This window comes from Halictus rubicundus, chromosome 8 (genome assembly GCF_050948215.1).
Source record: "Halictus rubicundus isolate RS-2024b chromosome 8, iyHalRubi1_principal, whole genome shotgun sequence".
NCBI classification, from domain to species: domain Eukaryota; kingdom Metazoa; phylum Arthropoda; class Insecta; order Hymenoptera; family Halictidae; genus Halictus; species Halictus rubicundus.
The window spans coordinates 9365624-9385741 of NC_135156.1; the positions used below are offsets into that span (position 1 = coordinate 9365624).

Genomic DNA, 20118 nt, shown 5'->3' on the forward strand with positions numbered 1-20118 from the left:
GAGTTACTTTAATTCCAAGAGATTTTTTTAGGATGGTGGTTCGACAGTCAATGTGTTAGTTGTCAAATACTATGAAATTTTTTTCGAATTTTAAAACCAAACATTCCTAGATATTATAGAATGCTTTTATAAATCCCCTCATGTTATCGTGGTCTAGCGGATAGTGTTATCTATAGACTGCGTCACTCAATGCACTTTCATATTTTTATAAACCGGAAGCAAATGTTATCTTTGCTGCGGATAGATACAGTGAAAATGCGGGATTACATTTTTATACAACTTTTAATATCATTACGTTGAATATCGAATAGAATAAGCGCACAAAACAGTAATCTAACAATTTTTAATGATTTTCCAAGTTTCGGTACATAAAAATGAAATAGAAAAGAATTATTATCGTGGCAGAGACAAGATAATGTTTACTAGTACAACAAATGTTTTATTCATCCATTTTATGGTGATTTGTGTGTGTGTGTTTTTTTTTAATTTTTTTGGGGGGACAGACTTCAAGTTTCGAGCGTTCTGTAATAAAACATCAAGAACAGAGTGGATTTGTTACTCCATTTGTATTGCACCAACGGTTTGTTCGCTGGTTTAAAATTCCGGGCGCTGAATGGCCGGAATAGGAGCAAAATGACGTATAGCGTGGCTTATGCCGCGGTGGAGCGGAGCCATTCACCAAACTGATGTATACAAATCAGTGTACATTCCGCTTCATCGCCTCCAGACCCCATTTTCCCTCGATACGCCAAACCACTTGCCACTTCCGTGTCCATTTTACTACACTTACGCGAGCGCAACGGGGAAGTTCCTCCAATGGGATTTTAAAAGTAGAAATTTTCTAACCGTCCGAGATCTGTGAGCTGTTGCAACAATAAACGATTCCTTCCAGGAATAATCCAACACGCGAAATGCATTAACCCGTTCCGCCCGCTCGATAGATACCGGTATCATTTTCACAAAATACGTTTCCACCAACGGCAAACAATATCTACGGTAACACAAGACCAAGCGGTAAACGTAAATGGTAACGTAAAGAAGTTGCGAACACAATAAGTTATAGTTGAACCGTAGGCTGGTGGAATTAGGATTTCAGTCTGAACGAAACGTTATTTTGAGACGAGATACATACAAATAAAATCCTTTCTTTTCTATAATTAAACTCTTAATATTCATTTTCTAATGGAAATAATCAACTCAACTCGAACAGTATTTATTATTCAATATTTTAGACTGTTTTCTGTGTAGGAACAGAAATTGCAATTTTTAGTGATCTCTTTGAAAATATAGTTGATAATTGATTGTGAGTAGATTAGTCATTGTCACGTATTCGCGACAGAAGTGAACAAATAAAATTGAAAGTGTTATAAAGATGAAAATAATATCAATATATTATTTTCAATCTATTACTACAATTAAAAAAAAAGGAACAAATTTCCTATTTGATTTCTATTTCAAATTGATGCAAGAAATATTCATTTTGCATAAAGTTCTGCAGTCCATCGATAACTCAATGCTTCCCCCAAATTGTATATGGAAACAAATTGTCAAATTTTTCTTTTTAATTTCGTGCGCTCCGTTTAAATTTCGATGCACGAGAGTTATTCATTTGTGTAAAATCGAAGACAGCTCAGATTTCTCGATGTACTCACGTTCGTGTAACAGTTCCGTATCAGATGTTGGTGTTGGCCTCTCTCCACGTGCTTTGACCTAAATTTTGAAGTCTGAGGCTGTTCCCAGTGTTCTCGTCTGGTTCGTAGGCGGAGTTCGTGTGGCCAGGGTGACCCTCGAAGACATCCTTCACAGAAATCTGGCTGCTTCTTGAAGGGCGACCCTGAATCCCTAAAGGATTACCGGCAACCCCGTAGACGTTATTCGCTCCCAGGGTTTGCATCTGGGACTTTCTTCTCATCGCCATTATGCTGTTCCTGCGGCCCTCGAAAGCCTTGAAAGCCTTCGCAGAACGTCTCGTCGACATGTTCCTCGGCAGACCTAATCAGCGAAACCGTTCATTTGATAACATTAGAAAAAGAAACCAAACGATTGAAATATGAAATTACCGAATTTGCTATTGCTGTTGTATACATTTCTAGGAAATCCTAAGCTGTGAATCATTACTGTTAAGTCGTTTGAAGACATTTTAAAAAAGTTATTTTGACTAACTTCTCGTTTGCTTAAACGAATGAATTGGACAAACCCTATGCAGATTCGAAACAGCGACTAATTCCGGTATGCAAAAATGGAGATCGAGATTCTTGCTGACCGTTCTTTTCGAAGAATCGTTGTCGGAAGGCGACATCGAGCGTATTGATTGCCTGGGTTTTTCGCCTGCTCTTTTCAAGGTTTCTTATGGTCTTCCTTCTGCCAGGACCGCTGCCACTGCCTTCCTCGTAATCGCCCTCCATTCCGTCTAATCTCTGCAGGTCCCTAACTATTTCCACCGCGTCTTTCGGCAGCAGCGCCCCGTCCGACAAATCCTTGGTCTAACACGGCCAAGCGGATAATCAGTTAGGGACTGTACATGTAGGCGAACCGAGCTGTCGACAACACACCACGTACCTTCTTGCAGCAGTACCAATCCAGGCTGGTGCTCGCCAAAATATGGGCGAACGTGCCAAATCGATGGAACAACATCGCGGTGAATTGAATAACCAATATCAGCGCGAAGAAGAATACGAATACCAAGCCGATCGGCTCCAGCTGTAGGTATTCCTTCGTGATGTGTACCTGCGGAACAGAGTCCATTGTTAGCGGACAGTGACGGATGGGTCGCGTCGAAGTTAACAAGTAAACAGAGAAGAAGACAGAGAAACACATAAAACTTTTCGCCTCGTGGGTTATTCGTCGCTGCGTGCGTCATTGCCGATTCTTCGTCTCGATAGTCATCGCTCAATAATTATCAATCGGTCGAACCAACGCGTGTCTCGATATATGCGAAAACTACGGGGCCGAAATTCTCGCTTAGGGTACAGACACTATTCCAAACATTTTTTTCTTCCGACGATCCTTTCGTGAAACTTTTGTCGACGTGTTCCTCACATTTTTCTGATTAAAATGACACCAAACACGACACCGTTTCGATTATATTCGACTTGTTTAATTCACGATCCGGTGGAACCTCGATTATCCGAACCCATCGGTGGAACACAATGGACACAGTTAGCAGTTACACAGTGACAGTTACTTAGTACAGTGCCGGATTAAATGTTTACCGATTTGTACTATAATTTGTACAATTCAGATGTCGGTTCGGATAGTCGAGGTTCCACTAAATCGTGAATTAAACAAGCAAATATGGTCCAAATTGTAGCGTGTTTGAGCTCATGTTAATCAGAACAATGTGACAAATCTGCTACAAAAAGTTTGGTCATTTCAATATTGTCTCACCGGTACATTTGTATATTCACATGTATCGTACACATTTCTGTCACATATATCGAGACATTACTGTACCTATAAGCAAGCGTTTCTTGCTTCACTTAGAACGTATCTATCGAGATAGAAGGCAATGAAACAAACAGTCTATCCTGTTCATACGAAATGCCGTGCGATGCTTCACAATTTCTGCAAATTGTGTAAGTTGTTATTTCTTGAATTGCAAGTTAGAAATTTTATCGGCTTTAAGCACACAGAAATATTTGTTTGTTCTTAATGAGTGAGTAGTTTGAATTGCTCGTTCGTATGAACGGGAGAAAATTGGTAACACAATCGCCTGAAACACGTAGAATTGGGTAAGCCACCGTTTAGTTACATCGACAGTAACTCGTTAGTGGTGCTCCTCTGCTGTCATACCTAGCAGTGCATTATCGGAATTAGACACATAAGTATGTGAAACGGAAACCTGCGTGACGATTCTCCCTCCTTCGTATTCAGGCAGGTGAGCGGAGAACGGGACAGGGTTTCGTGATGTCTTTTGCTTTTGTCTCTTTCGTGACCCGTAAACCGTGCACGTGCTACCGGCGGCGGACGAAAAAAATAAGACGAAAATTTTCAATATGCACGTTTCGAAGCTGCCGAGCCACGAGAGAGCTGGACAATACAGAAATCGAGAGAATAAGCACCTAAGCAAATTTTTATAATTCGCAGACTGCGAATCATTGAGCATCTGTGGCGTCAACAAATTTCTAAAAGAACAAGAACACGTGTAATACAGCGGATTTTATTTTTACCACAACGAATCCTTTAATCATAAAAGAAATATTTCTCTTATTTTGGTTTTCATAAGATTAAATATCAAAATGATCATTTCTATTGTGTCGTAACAGAAATGCGTTCGGTTGCTAGTTATTGATAAAGTGCAGAATTTATTTTCAATCAATTGTGTGGTTCCTGACTGAAAGTGGCGTCTTTACAATCACAGTCTTATGTATTTATACTTGAACTTTATTGTCGAACATTTGCAATAGAACGAATTTGTGTTACAACACAACACAAAGATCTACATTTTAACAATTACTAGACTGTGGATCTTTATGCAAAATAAAAATTGTCGGAATCAGTTGTAAGAAACAGAAGTTGAATAAAACTGTAATATTCTTTTTTTAACAATCTCAATCAATTAACAATAGTGCATTCTTAAATTTTTCTGGAATCTTTAGAGTTTGATAGTCATTTTTATCCTAAAAGCGTAAAATCCGAAGTCTAATAATTACTAGTATTCTCTTAACACACACACACATCATTTTAATCAATTTATAAAATAATGTTTAGTTGTGCAGATAGGCAACATCGAATTAAGAGAAACAACATCGAAACATCGAATTCTCTTTTCATTGAGAATTCTATTAATTCTCTAACTACATCTAAATATTCTAAATAAATGTGAATGGCTTGGATTCTATTGATAAAATGAATGAATGAATGCGCGAAAAAGCTTTCACTAATTTCTGAAGTTATTTTCGATAAATGGGTAATATAAATATATAAATATTAAATTGATTTCGCACTAGAACGCACGTGTGCCTATTAGAATTGGAAACGTTCGTTAGCATTAAGCACCGTTCTAATTGCTATCATTCAATTTTAATTCAATTAACAATGACTCTATATAATCCAGATGTTACTACCGCCTTTTCGGCGGTAATTTGATGATCGCAGAAATATTCATTTTCGCCGAAATGCGTTTCTCCTTTTCAACAAGATACCTCCACCCGACGATTGTTCGGAATTTTTTTTGCAAATTTCGAATAATGTAGGGGCATGTATTTCAGTATAAAATTAAATCAATTTTAAACAGAAAAACATGTACGAAACAACGGCAAACCGTTTCTATATCTGGATGTGTGCTTGTTCTCTGGACTTGCTCTTGTTATTGTTAGTCGAAAAAAGACCGTATATGAGTAATCACATAAACACAATCATAATTCTGAGGACAAAACGATACAGGATGAGGATACAGGAATCTTAACCCTGGATAACTACACTGTCGTGTGGGATAGTTCATTTACAAGAAAAATAATTTATAAAAATGTCTCGTAAAGAAACAGGACGCATTTAGTCAAAATGGGTAAAAGAAACACAAAATATGTAGTAACGTCACAAGAATTTACAAATTTTTTTGAACTCAGGCTATTGGAGCTATTGAGAAAGGAAGTCAATTTCTACTTCACTCTAATTTGCTGCAATGACGGTAGAACATTTGTATTCAGCATGAGAATCCGTAATCTAGTGATGTCGAATTTATAGACTGCGATATTTGGCGGATCGTCTGATATCACAAAATTCAGATGTTCCTATCTTCTTGTTTTCGCGGAAGATTAGTTATCCAGGGTTAATATTAGAAAGGCGACGATGTTATTTGTGACTTAGCCAACTAGTTTCTAGCCAGATGCTTGTTTCTAGCCAGTTCCATCCCGTGCTCCATTCCTTCAGGGAATACCTGTGCAAACATGTTAATGGTAATTCGCCACGTGCCGGTAATCCACATTATTGACAAAACACAGACATGTCCCAGCAAGTGCAAGATTATCACCGGGTACCATTATCCGATGTGCTCCGTTGCTCACCGCGATTGCTTCATTCCATAAACTAATTTCTTAACAATTGTATTTATAATTCAACAATTTATCTTTCATTCCGCACTCTTCAATATCCCCGTTATACTTGGCAACACAAAACTTGTCCTCTTAAGATCATTTTTGTCAGGTCATCAATATTTATACAATTTACTTTATATAATTGCAGTGCAGAGACAAGTTCAACGATTAACAACACTCTGACCTTCATATGACCTTGAACGAAAAAAGTCACACTAGTTTAATGCAGGAAGAAAGATCATTATTCTATAACAGAATCTATAGTCAACCGATGAACAAAATATCTCTTGTTGTTACGGAAAATTGACTTTCATGAATTCTGTTCAATCTAAAACTGTTACTTTCAAGTACTTTTCTCTTCGGAACTTATGAGAACATTTTCTAAAAAAAGAGTCCCGCGTTCTATGTTTCGAACGGAATCTGCTAAAAGTAGTGGAAAAGAAATGAAGCCAAAAATAATGGAAACATTTCGTCGCCCCGCTTCGAATAAACTAGTGTGAACGTGCTGGGTATGCGAATGTACAGTTGACTGCGACTGTCGCGAATTCTCAGCTATCCGCTGATAAGGTCTTTATCCTTTGGGGATCAGCATCAATTTCGCCGAACGGACGGTGTCATTCGCTTTCAATCGGCGATCGTTGAGACCGGTAACACGGCGATATATCAGAAATAAGCATCGACGTCCCGGCGCGAGTAGCGGAGCACACGGGGGTGTTAGTCTCCCGAGGCATCCGTGAGACAGCATCTCTGTTTCTCAATTCCCTTTTGGAAATACAACCAGGTACCTCCGAGGTCTCCTCGATGTAGGTGATATTCGTCTTGACGCCGAGCGGCCAGACAACGTGCAACTGATCTTTGTTCAGCTGTAGCAAGAATACGATCAGAACGAACAACGCATTGAACATAAAAAACGCGAACACACTCTTGTTCCGCAGCTCGATCAAGTCGGCAGCTATGCGAGCCTGTTGTGGGCCAAAGCAAGAGGAACAAAAAAGAAAAAAAGAAAACATATGTTAGAAATTATGTAGAAAAATACGCTCCGTCCATTCGATCGTCGATCCTTGAACTCCTTACGTTACCTCTCGAAGATCATCGGCATCGGCTGCTTTATCTGTATCGTTCGTGCGCGGGCAACAGTAGATACCCTTATTATGCTGAATTATACTTATTCTACTGAAAACTGTATGAACGTTTGCGTCACAGCTGGACTGCTGATGTACTTGCAATTTTTATTGTTCATCGATGAGCGTCTAGAAATCGACATACACTTCTTCAATATTTATCCATAACTTTAGGATATTAAGGTTAGTGCGAAGATACTAATTTTCTGAAGTAATATTTTCTTTGATATTTGACAAAAAAAATTATATTCCGTTCTAAAATCATTTTTCTGATATTTGACAGTAGAACTACCGTGTAAGAAATACATTGACAATGTATACAGTTGTACATATTTTACAAAAATGACAAGATTGCGTCTATTGTAACTTGTGCTTCAATTTCGACATTTTAAAATTCGAAACATAACATTTCGTAGTTCTAGTGCCAGTAAAGTTGATATTCAGGGAATTTACGGCATCAACAAAGTTTGCACCAGAATTGTTTTCACCAGCTTAATATGTAATGTTGCACATCGAATGCATGAAACATCAGCAGTCTAGTTTAAACATTCAGCGGAAATTTAATGAATCTATTTTGGCGAGCAGTTTGCGAGCATTTGAAATGTTTCGCTGGAAATATTTAACGCTGTCTGACGACAGGCGTACGTAAGGGGGTGAATTGTTTAAGGAGTACGATAAATGCGAGATGGACGGAGCGGTCTTTACCTCCTGCGTTTGATCGTCATAGGTGATGTTCGTCTTGATACCGAATGGCCACTTCACGTGTAACAAGTCTTTGTTTAATTGCAGCAGAAAGACGATCAGGACGAAGAGGGCATTCAGCATAAAAAACGCGAACACGCTCTGGTCACGGAGGTCCTTTAGATCTTTGGCGATTCGGGCCTGATGCAAGCAGCATGGGTCGATTATTATTTTATCTCATTACCTCGTCTAGCATTCCAATTTCTTACCATTTTAGACATTTTCAATAAAATTCGATCAAATTTATCTATCACAACTGAACGTTCTCAATGTAACCAATCTTTACTAGAAATTATTACATATTCTAGAAATGTTGAAGTTAAAAAGAATAAATTCATGCGATGTTAAAAATTCATTCGCTCAATAAAATTTTAAAAAGTAATCGACCGTGATCACAGAACATTTATAAAAAAAAAAAATTAAAAGGGATTTCAGAAAACCTCAAAAGATTGGCGTCTACTTAAAATAATTATACGCTGCCGATCAAGCGTTTGGAAGCATTTACATTTTTTAATTAAGTATGGAATCATGTATTAGTATACGATTAGTAACTGTGCATAATGAAAGTTTATATAAACAATGTTTAACTAATCTTTCAAAATTTTGTTTAACTGCTTCCAAACTTTCGAACGATAGTGCACCTATAAAGAAATATTTAAAGTATTAAACACATAATAATGAATTTATATCAAAACTTTGGATCAAAATATTAAATAAAAGACTGGATAATATGTAGATTATAATACTACTAAGAAGAATATGATACTAATACGATCAAACCGATTAATACTGATGTTCAAACAAAAGACTACGCGTCGAAGGCAGAGATAGTACAGTAAAGTCTTGATCTAACAATAATCCGAATCCTCGGGTCCTTGCTGTGACATATATCGTGTAGGGCTACTATTTTCTTGTGACCGCGTCGACCGCGCCGAACGTAGAGAAGGACCGTCAATTAAACTACCAAATACAGTTCAAACTACATCGTGTTTAGTATCATTTGAATCCGAAAAATGCCACGAATAAGTTGGCGCAAGTCCCATAAAAAATAATGAAAAATAAAGAAGTTTTGTAATTGGATTAGGACTGGTTCACACCGATATTCTCTCGCGGGATATGTCCCCAGTGGAGGGGATAGGCGAACTGACTAAGATCGTGTAGCTCCATTCGGCTTAGATCAAAACTTTACTGTAATATTATGAGAGAGCACTTGATCGAAACGTTTGAAAAACAGAATGTCGATGATTTCAAGTTTCTCAGAGGAAATTGCCTGCAACAACAGAAAGTGAAGGAAACGTACCTTTTCTGCTTTGTCTTCGTCTATGGGGTACAGATACTTTTCCAATAGGTCCTTCCAGAATAATTCTTCCTGGAGCGACAGCACATCAATTTCACCCTTTTTCAATCCCTCGTCACTCAACCAATACGGTCTGCTGAGGAAATTGCTACCCTCTCGATTTCCATCCGTATTCTGACTAGTCACTGTTTCAGTATCGCTTTGGCATTCTTGATCCTCGGCAGGATCCTCGCCGATGGCACCGAGAGTTTCTGCTGCTGTACGCGAACCAACCGAAGAAGCTCGTCGCCGGCTACTCGCATGTCCATGCGGGTCCACGGCCCTAGAAAATGAATAAACAACGTCTAGAGAGACCCCGTTAAATTAATTTTATCTTACTGCGGACAACTGTGCGCCACAAAGAACCAACGTTGACTTGCCAAAACCTCGAGCGCCCCAAAAACGAACAAAATTATTTGTACAGATTTAAAAATTAATTTCTGTGGTGATATATTTAGAATGCAGAAAATTTGAATAGTCTTATAAATTAATTTAGTGGATTCGAAATTAGTACGGTTAAGAAAACCGAACGACTTAATGAAGAAAAAGGCCAATCTATAATTTGCTTCATGTTTTGTCTGGTTTGCTTCTAAATCTATCTAAAAACCATTGAACTAATCAAGAAAAAGGGCCAATCTAAAAATTCAGAAAAATTTCTTTCCGTATAAAAAGACTTTAGCGTGGCCAGACAATGCAGTAACTCAGTCTGTTCATTATTCTGAATCGACACCACGCATTTCACGGATAAAGTGTGGTTGATGAGACGGACATAATGATAAAAGAAGGAACGGAGGTATGGGACCGTACATTTCGTCCCCAAACGTGCTGATAGACTCATCAGCGGGATGGTCTAATCCGAGAAATACCGCCGGATTTTACCGCAAGAACTTTATCTTTCCGTGGGGACGGAAATATTCGCTAATGACGTGAAAGATTTACTTTAACCTGTAATTATAAACTTACTAAGAACTGCTGAGAAATATAAAGAATATTAAAAAAAAAAATAAGAAACGATGAGAAATAGTAGACAATTTTCCACATTCTTAAATTACTCTACTCCAACGAAGAGATTTAAAAATATTATTACTTTCTAATAATATAAATGCTTTTTAATATTTCATAAAGTACATATATGTACAATAAACGCATGAAGATCCACAGTCAAACAAATACTCTTTAAAAAGAGTGTATAAAATGTACTTAACACCAGAAAATGTTTTATAAAAATTGCAAAATGCCGGAAATAGAGACTTCAGTTGGTTTTAATTATATTATGCACACAAGTAACTCAATTTACTCAATAATTTTCCATAAACTTTCAGCAATAAAATAAAGAATTTAAAGTGTATCATTTTGACTTTTCCAGTAGTTTTAGTGTTTTATTGGTCAAGAACAATTTCATAGTAAAAAGTTGATCTACTCGATGAGGAAATACATGGAGCTAGATGAAACTACATGGAAATGGATATCAAGGGAAAATCGATAGGGCCCTTCTCAGAGCCACGAGTTAAAATGAAAAATAAAAAATTAAATCAACCAACCTTTCGATAACCTCCAAACGTTTTCCCAGTGTTTCCAACGAATCAGCGATCGTGACCAATTGTTGCTTCTCGTTCGATGTTTGACCGTGTGTGCAAAACATACATTTGAACAGACCCGCTAAAGAGATTTCGATCGATCCTTCCTCGTCGTCGTTCGAGCCAACGCCATTTTGCAAGAATCCCAGCAAGGATTTTTGTTTCGCCTTCCGTTTCGCCTCTTCGGCTTCCTTCTTCTCTTGCTCGAGTTCCTGTTATTTCAACGACGAAAAATATCAAGCCTATGTCGATCATAGTAATTGTTCGAGTACTTTCTATCCCCAAGCGCGAAGCTCTTGTTGTTAGAAAGCTGTTAAGATTGGATGGTTAGTGACAACGTCACGAAACTGAATTCTAATTGAAAGTATTAATTTTCGCAAAATCGATAATGACCGCTATAAAACGCGGAAAGAAAGACCCGCGAACAAAAGGGGTTAGTTCATTGGTAGACTACGGACTTTATGAATTTCTAACAAAAAGTGAACAGATAAAATTATCACGGTATTTAAGATAAGGAGAACTTAAGAACACCAGCACACTATCTCCAACTTTTTAAAATTATTAAGCGAAGAAATGAGTTTTTAATTGGCTTATGTTTCCTGCAACCGATGCAGAAAATTTTGCATAAAGATCCGCCAATCTGTTGGTTAGTTGTAGAGTTAATTACCCTAGCGGTTTTCCTTGTCGTCACCTCCCTGGTGCCCCACGTGATATCGTTCAGATTAGTGACCGAGTAAATAATAAGCAGCAAGTACATGGAGGGTAGTGTTATGATGTATATGAGAATGTGCGGGAAGCAATAGAACTCCGCGGGGTGTAGCAACGCAGCTATCACCAGTTGGCCAATCATCAATATTAGAAACAGAGATGACGGGGAAAATGGCGTGCCGTCCTCGATAATGTTTATCGCGATCCCAACAAAGACGGAGATCATCACCATACCGTAAACCGTGCTGAATAGCGCTGCCACGGCCACCTGCGTTACATAATTGTTAATTAAATTTTTCGTTTTAGTTCAGATCTACTAGTGCTGCAACACTTAAATACAAGGTAATTAAATTCCTCCATCATTGAATTACGACAATCGTGACATCTGGGTTACAAACGAAGCGGAACATACATATGCAAACGGAAAAGCGCAATAACAAATCTGCCATGTTAACAGCCTTGAAAATACTTTCCTTTTCCTTCACCAAGTGCCCGTGACATTTATCAGTGACAAATTATCTTTGATAATTATTCGCACCGTTCTTTGATCATCACCCCAACCGATTAAGGGAGCCTCATGCAATTGGGTCACACAAAAAAAAAAAATAAAATCCCCAATACACTTAAGGTGTAGAACCTTGAGAAAACTTTCCCAAAATTTGACAAGCTGTTCCACATACTACTAGCTGTCGCCGGTGTTATAATTATGTTTTTCACATTCAATTTATCGTATCACATTCCCGTTAGCGAAGAGGTTAGTCGATGAACGTAGCAAGAAATTCAGGGAACTTAGAGGAGAACGAACCTTTTTCGTCTTTTTCACTTGGACCTCGCGGGTGCCCCACGAGACGACGTTCAAATTGATGATCGAATAGAGGATCAGAAGTAGATACATGGAGGGGATCGAGAGCAGGTAAATAATACCAGGTACGATACACCAGAACTCTTGAGGGTGCAAACAAGCCGCTATAAAGAACGAGCTGGACAAGGATATCAAGAATATGGCCGACGGTGATCCGATACCGTCCTCTCCGAGCTGGAGGGCAGTACCTACGATCACGGCCATCATTATCATCGCGTATCCCGTCGACAATATTTGCGCGCACAGAAGCTGAAAGACAACCACGATTATACTGATACCATCACGACAGACGCGAACGACTACCGTTGTGAAAAAAACAGTGGCTCGACTCACCTGAATGCTTGCCTTACATGTAAAACATACAAGCATAAAAAGAAGGATAGGTATAATGTTGTAATAGAAGCTGGTCCAGTTGTCGATCTTGAAGGCGGCCACGAACGCACCCACCAACATGAGGAATATCGTGCCTGGTCCCAAAATGGTGCCGCCTGTAACAACGACGAACGAAGATGAACATTTTGGGGGCAGGGACACTTGGAATCATGTTAATAGTGATTCTGGTTTGACGCTCTGATTATACAGCAATTTTTCTCTCGTAAATATAAGAAGAGAGCCATAAAATGGCATAGTAAAATGTTCCACTGTTTGGCATGTGCAACACAATATAACAATTTTTCTATATTTGCAGTGTTCTTCGAGGAATTGAGGTCACCTTTAATTTTTAAAGCTGAACAATGATAACGCGAACACCCTGTATATTGGGTTGTAACATGTCACTGCAAAGACAATAAACTCACTTGGACAACTGTCACGAAGACTAATGAAGTCTAGAATAATAACTCTGTACTTTGTTAATCAATGAAGAGACATATTCAGTACGACCGAATTTGGATTACTATACAATAGTTTCAAGCTTGGTACACTTATTAGGTAGTATTCGGAAAATATACAGTAATTTCAAAATACAAATACAATAGCAAAACTTTATAGTTTTTAATTATTTTTTAGTGACGCTTTTACTAACATATTTGTCACGTTTTTCTGATTGTAATGAGATCAAACACGATACAATTCTGAGCATATTTGCTTGTTTAATGCACGATTCAGTAGAACCTCGATTATCCGAACTAATGCCTAAATATTCTATTATCGTGTTCCATGTGGGAACAGTTCGATCTGAAACTGTTCCTATACAACACGATTTATTGTACAAATCGGTAAAGATTTTAGCACAGTAGCTGGGTAACTATCTAATAACAATCCGTAATAGTTCGGATAATTCTACTTCTTTTTACGGTTCTACTGTATCGCGAATTAAACCAATAAATAATGATCCGAATTGTGTCTTGTTTGGTGTCATTTTAACCAAAAAAGTGTCAGGAATATGTTGGTGAAAGTTTCATTTAAAAAATCATTGCTTTTTAAGTTCCATTTAAAGGTAGGCTTTCTCAATCTGTTGATATTTAGGTCGTTAAATGAACACTTGACTGACCCATGAGTAGAATCTGATAGGAGATGTAGGGAAGAGATATGTTGTCGTTGACTTTGATCGTTCGTTTAGCGTCCATCAAAAGGTCCATGATATTGGCTATGGTGGATGGTACCCATCGACGACGTTGGTTGTAAAATTCATTGAATCCTTCGGGTGCGTGTGTGTAGGCATCGCTGGCAGCTGAATACTCTACCTGGAATGCAATCGGAAAACCAATTCGTATCAACTATTACATGCATATTCTGTTTCAATTACGTTCCATCTCGTTCTGAATTCATTGTTCATCTATACACATTTGGTCTACCTAGTATTAACACGTTCACTGTCCAGGTCCTCACTTCACTTTTCCTATTATCGATTATTCTTTGTCATCATTTTTCCATTGCAACTCTCTTCGTCGACCAATAATCGTTTCTATTTATCGTATGTTTTAAACAAAGATTATTCCATTTTTATGGCCATTACGACTCACATAGAACACACGAGACAGTGAACGTGTTAAATCGATAATCTAGTTCTAGTTCTTCCAAGAAAAACTATTTAAAAATGTATTGCAATAATATGTTCATTTTGAGTTTGATCTTAAGGGACATGCAACCTTGTCAGCTTCAAAAGAGTTTAAAATTTGCATCGCTCCTTTTTAAAACTTTTAACATGTAAAATATCGTGCCGGAAAGAATTTTCAAAAGTTAAATAAATTATGGATTTATATAATTAATACACATTTTCCTTTTCAGGCTTCCAAATTTGCATACCTTATATGACCTATGAATACCCGGTTACATATAAGTGACACTATTTTCCCCCGAATTTAAAAATTAATTTCTACTGTAATATATGCGAGAGAATTCATTTTTATTAGAATTGATCAATTTCCTCTTTAAAGTAGGGGTGTGCGAGAACCCGATGGTCGGGGCGAGTCGGGTCGGGTCGGGATCCCGAAAATTTTGATTTCCCTTTAGGAAATCCCGATAAATACGAGAATCCCGACACTTTGGAGAGTCGAAATTTTCGGGTACCCGTCCCGCACCCGAAAAAATTTCGTGTTCCCGACCCGACTTAATATTTCGGGTTCTCGCACACTCCTACTTTCCAGTTTTTCGTTTGATTAATCATTCTAATTTTTATGGATTTCCAGGAGGTTCCGTTGTATGATGGGAAATGCAGTGAAAAACTTTCCCAGCGGATTTTCGTTAATCCTCGAATCGTCGGTGTTACAGAAATGCAAATGGAGTATGAAAACGCCTGGCGGTACGACGTACTCCCCTTTTTCAGTGCGAGCGCGCTCGATCGAATTGCCAATTCTCGTTGGAGCTTCATAACGTTCTCCAAAGTACGCACCCTGTAACCTCGTTGCAGGAGCAGCGTACAAAGCCATCGATCCTCTCCCTGATCGTACTGAACGTAATGCCTGGCCTCGTCGGATCTGGTGGTGTATTTCTTCATCACGTTATCATCCATCAGAGCTTTACCTCTGAAGAGCGAGAAACAGCCGGGACTGCAGAGCACGCAGCCGATCATGTGTTCGGTTGCCTTTTGCAGCCAGTGACCAATTGCATACTCGAACATTTGATACCACACCATGGGACCTTGTGAAAGCGCAGAGAACGAGTGAAAATGAGAGACGCCGTTTTTAAAAGTGCGCCCGAACGACGCCAACGAAATCGCGAGGCAGTAAAGTTCACCGGGGCTGTAAACAGAGGCGAGCTCAAACCTTAAATTAATTATTGCAGCAAACAGTCGTCAGCTGAGCCAACAATCTAGATAAATATTTTGAGATATTACATACCAAATATTGCGCTACAGATTTTATGCATTTACGACAAAAATCAAATGCAAAACGGTAAAAGCATCCGAAGAATTTAAAAACACTATTGTAGTATTTTCGACTCGTTAAAATTATCAGGTAAACACATAAACGTCCATGTGGCTCCTGTCAGTTGTAATTCATTCTGACAATTTTTATTCCGCATAAAAAACCGCAAATAGACTAGCGTTCGAATTATTGTGACGTAATATGAATTAATTATGTGACGTGATATGAACAAGGTCTCGTACATTATTCACATTTTCGAATCATCGCCGAGACTGGGTTTGGTTTCGTTTGCAGTTGATTTCTCTTTACGCCGGTCGCAAAAATTTGTTAAATATTTCAGACGATTCCTGTAAGCTCGTCTGAGCCCTGGAAATCCTTCGAGCTAAGAGGACTTCTGTTAAGCCCGGCTCGCGAAGAGTTCCGAGCCTTCCGTTTATGGCTTCGCCGAGTTTACTGCCTCGCTAGATAGTTCCAGTTAATTGTAAATTATCTATTGATGCTATTTTTTTCTACAAGACCAACCCGAGCCGACGGGATGAATACGACCGCAGGCTGCACCGAGGTTTTTATTCTTCTTCATCAAATCGACGAGCAGTTTCACGGCAGCCGGTTGGAAGTCGATATCGCCGTCCAGAGTTAACAAATAAGTGTTCTCCGCGATCACTTCTTTACGATCCACGCTGATTGGTAATTCCATTAGCCGATGACCGAGCAGGTAGTACATGTACATCACCTGAAGAAAAAAAAAGAAAACAATTACATCGTTCGCACAAACGTTACCCTTACACCTATATGATCCAACCTGTTTCCTCGCTTTCACTTCAGCACTTGCTACAAAATGATATGTAAGTCAATTACATTCCCATAGGTAGCTCGATTAACCTATTTAGAACAGTTACGAAACAGTAGGATTGCTCCTGTGTGTCGTATAATTGTGACATTATTGATGTATATAATGGGAATCGATAACGCAAGGAACTGTTTCACCGATTCGAAGAGTTAATTAAGCAAAATTTTGGGAATCCAAGAAATATTTAGCAAAATCTTAATACTCCATCTTCTAATTGAAACACTCTAATAGTTAACTGATACTTAATATTTTCGTTGCGGATCCTCTAAAATATTTATAGAAAATATAATTGAGTGAATAGCAATGAGAGGAAGACTTTGTTTTTTATGAGATTTTGTATTTTCCTTTTTTACGCCACTACCGGTTTGTAGAAAAGCACTTAGCACTTTCCGTTTTGTTTCTAGACGAATTAAAAGCATAGACATCATTTTGCTCCTATTAACTGGTACTTATTTATTCCACTTTTGCTTTTAGCTGTACTTCATGAGCTGAATAAGCTAGTTCAGAAGCCACAGGTCGGCCAATTTTAACTATAGCACGTAAACGAATTACACTAATTCGCAAGTTAGTTGACAAGCTACAGTTTGTGAAATTAGGAATTTCCATAGACGTCCACAAATTAAAGTTGCTGTTCAAACAGAAACACGCTCCACGCGCTTCGCGAAGTCACCAATTTTCGTTGACTTGCAAATAAAATGAAATACAACAGAAATAAATACAGTGAATTCGCGATTTCTCTGTATATGTCGCCAAGACTTGAATGATAAACGTCGCGGAAATATTCCCACCACCGCGGGGTATACCGCGTGAGGTGCCACGAAAGCTCTGACGCCGAGCAAACATAACAGGGGTATGTCTCCGATACACGACGCTGGCAAGACCCGTGTTGTTGACATATATCGAGAATTCACTGTACAAGTCACTGTACTCTGTACCTGACTCCAGCGTTTCCTGTGACGAATCTTGGCCTTGTCCTTCAAATGCGCGATCATTTTCGTTTTCCCGGGCAAAGTCCAGACCAGTCGTCCTCCATAAGGGGTTGGATACTTCTTCGGTGCTCTGACAACCATCCTCGTTTGATGCACATCCGACGCAGCCTCGTCCAAAGTGCCCACCAACAATTTCACAAATCTGTTCACCTGCGACTCGTTCTCGTCGTGATCCGACAACTCGAACGCATCGTCGAAAAATATATGCGCTGTGGGGGAAAAAAAAAGAAAGAAAAACGAATTCCCGACACGTACAACGTAGGGAACGGATCGCGGAGGTCGTTTTGACGAGCAACGAAGCTGTGTTGCCTCGTCAAAGTTGCAACTGCGAAAATACGTGATATATTCGGGCAACGAGACTGGCATCTCGAGACCGAACGATGCAAAATTCATCTTGTTGCTGCGCGACAGCAAACTGATCAGACGACTGCGGATTTTATGAATTGTAGAGGGGAAACGATAAAAGAATTTATAAGTCACCCGCTGCAATATTAATGACTTATGGATTCAGAAAAAAGAAAACCGTAATCTTGTGAATCGTGCTTAAAGACTTTCGTGCGCTGGAAAGTCAAAGCTCCAGAGCTGTGAACCGTTTAAGTGTCCTGGGAAATTTTGTTGGGGTCGTGAGAGACACAGGACACCGTTAAAAATAGGGTTCGCGACTCACTTTCGAATTCGTAGTAGTCCGGGTCGACGACCTTCAGGTATTTTTGCGTGACACGTCGGGCGCACTGATCCTCGTCCAAGCGTAGTATACTCTTTAAGAACTCCATCATTTCCTCCTTGTTCTCGTGCCACATTGTCGCGCAGGCATAGATCCTAGTTACGTGATCGCTGCTTTTTACGGCCGACGGGGGTGTAGTTGAGCCGTCCGTTCGCTCGTATATGGTCTCGTAATCTCCATCTCCCTTTTCCTTCTCTATCTCGGCGAGATCCTGTTCAGAAAGAAAACAACGTTTACCCGTTTTCCCGTTTCACCCCGACCCCAAAAACGTTCACTGTATCGTTTGACCACTTCGAGAACGCGCCGCGATACACGCGATTAATGCGAAAAACCGAACTCGATCAGCTTCCCCCTATCGGTATCAAATGAGGTCTAACAAGTTTTTGATTTGCTTCGATACACCCTTGTGCAACCGACTATCGAATTTTATCGGGCCGCGGATATCTCTGCGTGTGCTGCGAGCGATTCAGTGGAAGTATAATCGCGTGGTTCTGCGATTTGGGAAAAATAAAAGCGATTAAAAAAGCACAAGAGTGCTGACATAAAACGGTTAAACATTTTAATACGGTCTAAAAGCTTCATGAGCCACTTCGCTATACCACTGCGTATCAATTTACCATGTTTCATCGAGCCGGGAATACCCCGCGTACGCTATGCACAATTCAATGAAAGTATAATCGCGTGGTTCTGCGATTTGGGAAAAATAAAAGCGATTAAAAGAGCACGAGAGTGCTGGCATAAAACTGTTAAATATTTTAATACGGTCGAACAGCTTCGTGAGCCACTCCGTTATACCATTGCATATCCTTTTACCATATCGAGCTGTGAATATCTTTAGAAGCTTCAGAACATACAGATACAGTGGACGTTCAAATTAGTAGAGAAAAATGGATTTTTTAAACGAAATGAATTTTGCAATTTTGAAACGTTAACACCTACAGACAAAAATTATAAAAATTCAGTATAGCTGCCTTAATGGATCCAGCACCTTTCGTAACTGTATTAAAATATGAAAATCTCAGACGCGAGTTCAACAGAAGACTTTTCATTAAGGTGTAATAGCGAAAGGTTAAGCGTGAAATGACACGTTTGAAAAATCGTAAAGCGGTCGGGAGAAATGTGGACTGGAAGGTAACTATACTCTTAACGAGACACGCATAACTGTGACAGGTTCCGGCTGTGATCGCAAAGGCTCCGCTAATTTTCCAAGCACACTTTCCTCCTGGCGAGGCAATTTCGAGGCAAACGTTCGCTCCAGATCTAACAATGGAAGTTATGCACCTCGACTTTCACTTCCGGCTGATCGTCCCGTTTCCTATTCAGGCCCATCGACTGATCGATCAGCAGGGAATCGTACATGGGCATGACGAAAAGCTTCTCCGTGGCAGCGAGACGCTCGCACTTCGGTGTCCAGACGTGCAGAGTGATCCATGTTTGTGACAGCAGCCACAACAGCCATACCCAGGCGTACTGTTTCGACACGAAATCGTTAAGCAAGTGCGAGGACGGTGACTCGTAGTACAGATAATCCGGGATCGTGCCGCTGAAGATGCACGGATCGTCGTTTCGCAAACCGCAGGCGGCGATCAATAGCGAGATCGACACCGGTATCGTCAGATTCACCGGGAACGCGTAGCTGAACCCCTGGATCAGAATCTTGCACGCGAATTTACCTGGAAATTTTCATTACAGTGTTTTTATTCTTTTAATCGTTTCACTATACTAAATTGCACCTGCACATTTCTGTTAAACATACATGAAATCCGGAGTCTAAAGATGAATATTGAATACGAATGTAATTAAATATAATTTAATTGGTTCGACGCAATTTAAAATTACCTCTACATTGCCCGCGCCCACTCAACAG

At 39.3% G+C, this 20118-nt stretch overlaps 1 protein-coding gene across 3 annotated transcripts in view; it reads right to left on the reverse strand.

Annotated features, from left to right (window-relative positions):
• The window catches only part of Kkv (hyaluronan synthase-like protein kkv), a 43627-nt gene that overhangs the window by 1396 nt on the left and 22113 nt on the right, over nt 1–20118 (reverse strand). For 2 of the 3 annotated variants that reach the window (XM_076792650.1, XM_076792649.1), the window contains exons 7-20: nt 19533–19924; nt 18195–18462; nt 17474–17736; nt 16211–16421; nt 15214–15461; nt 13873–14065; nt 12714–12868; nt 11478–11786; nt 10775–11022; nt 9198–9516; nt 7862–8038; nt 2560–2727; nt 2264–2483; nt 1653–1992 (exon numbers count right to left, since the gene is read on the reverse strand). In XM_076792650.1, coding sequence (XP_076648765.1) covers nt 1673–1992; nt 2264–2483; nt 2560–2727; nt 7862–8038; nt 9198–9516; nt 10775–11022; nt 11478–11786; nt 12714–12868; nt 13873–14065; nt 15214–15461; nt 16211–16421; nt 17474–17736; nt 18195–18462; nt 19533–19924 — 3491 coding nt within the window. In that variant the 3' untranslated portion in view covers nt 1653–1672. Of the gene's footprint in view, nt 1–1652; nt 1993–2263; nt 2484–2559; nt 2728–6820; nt 6998–7861; nt 8039–9197; nt 9517–10774; nt 11023–11477; nt 11787–12323; nt 12630–12713; nt 12869–13872; nt 14066–15213; nt 15462–16210; nt 16422–17473; nt 17737–18194; nt 18463–19532; nt 19925–20118 lie in introns of all 3 variants that reach the window. The other variant, XM_076792651.1, reaches the window with a different exon arrangement.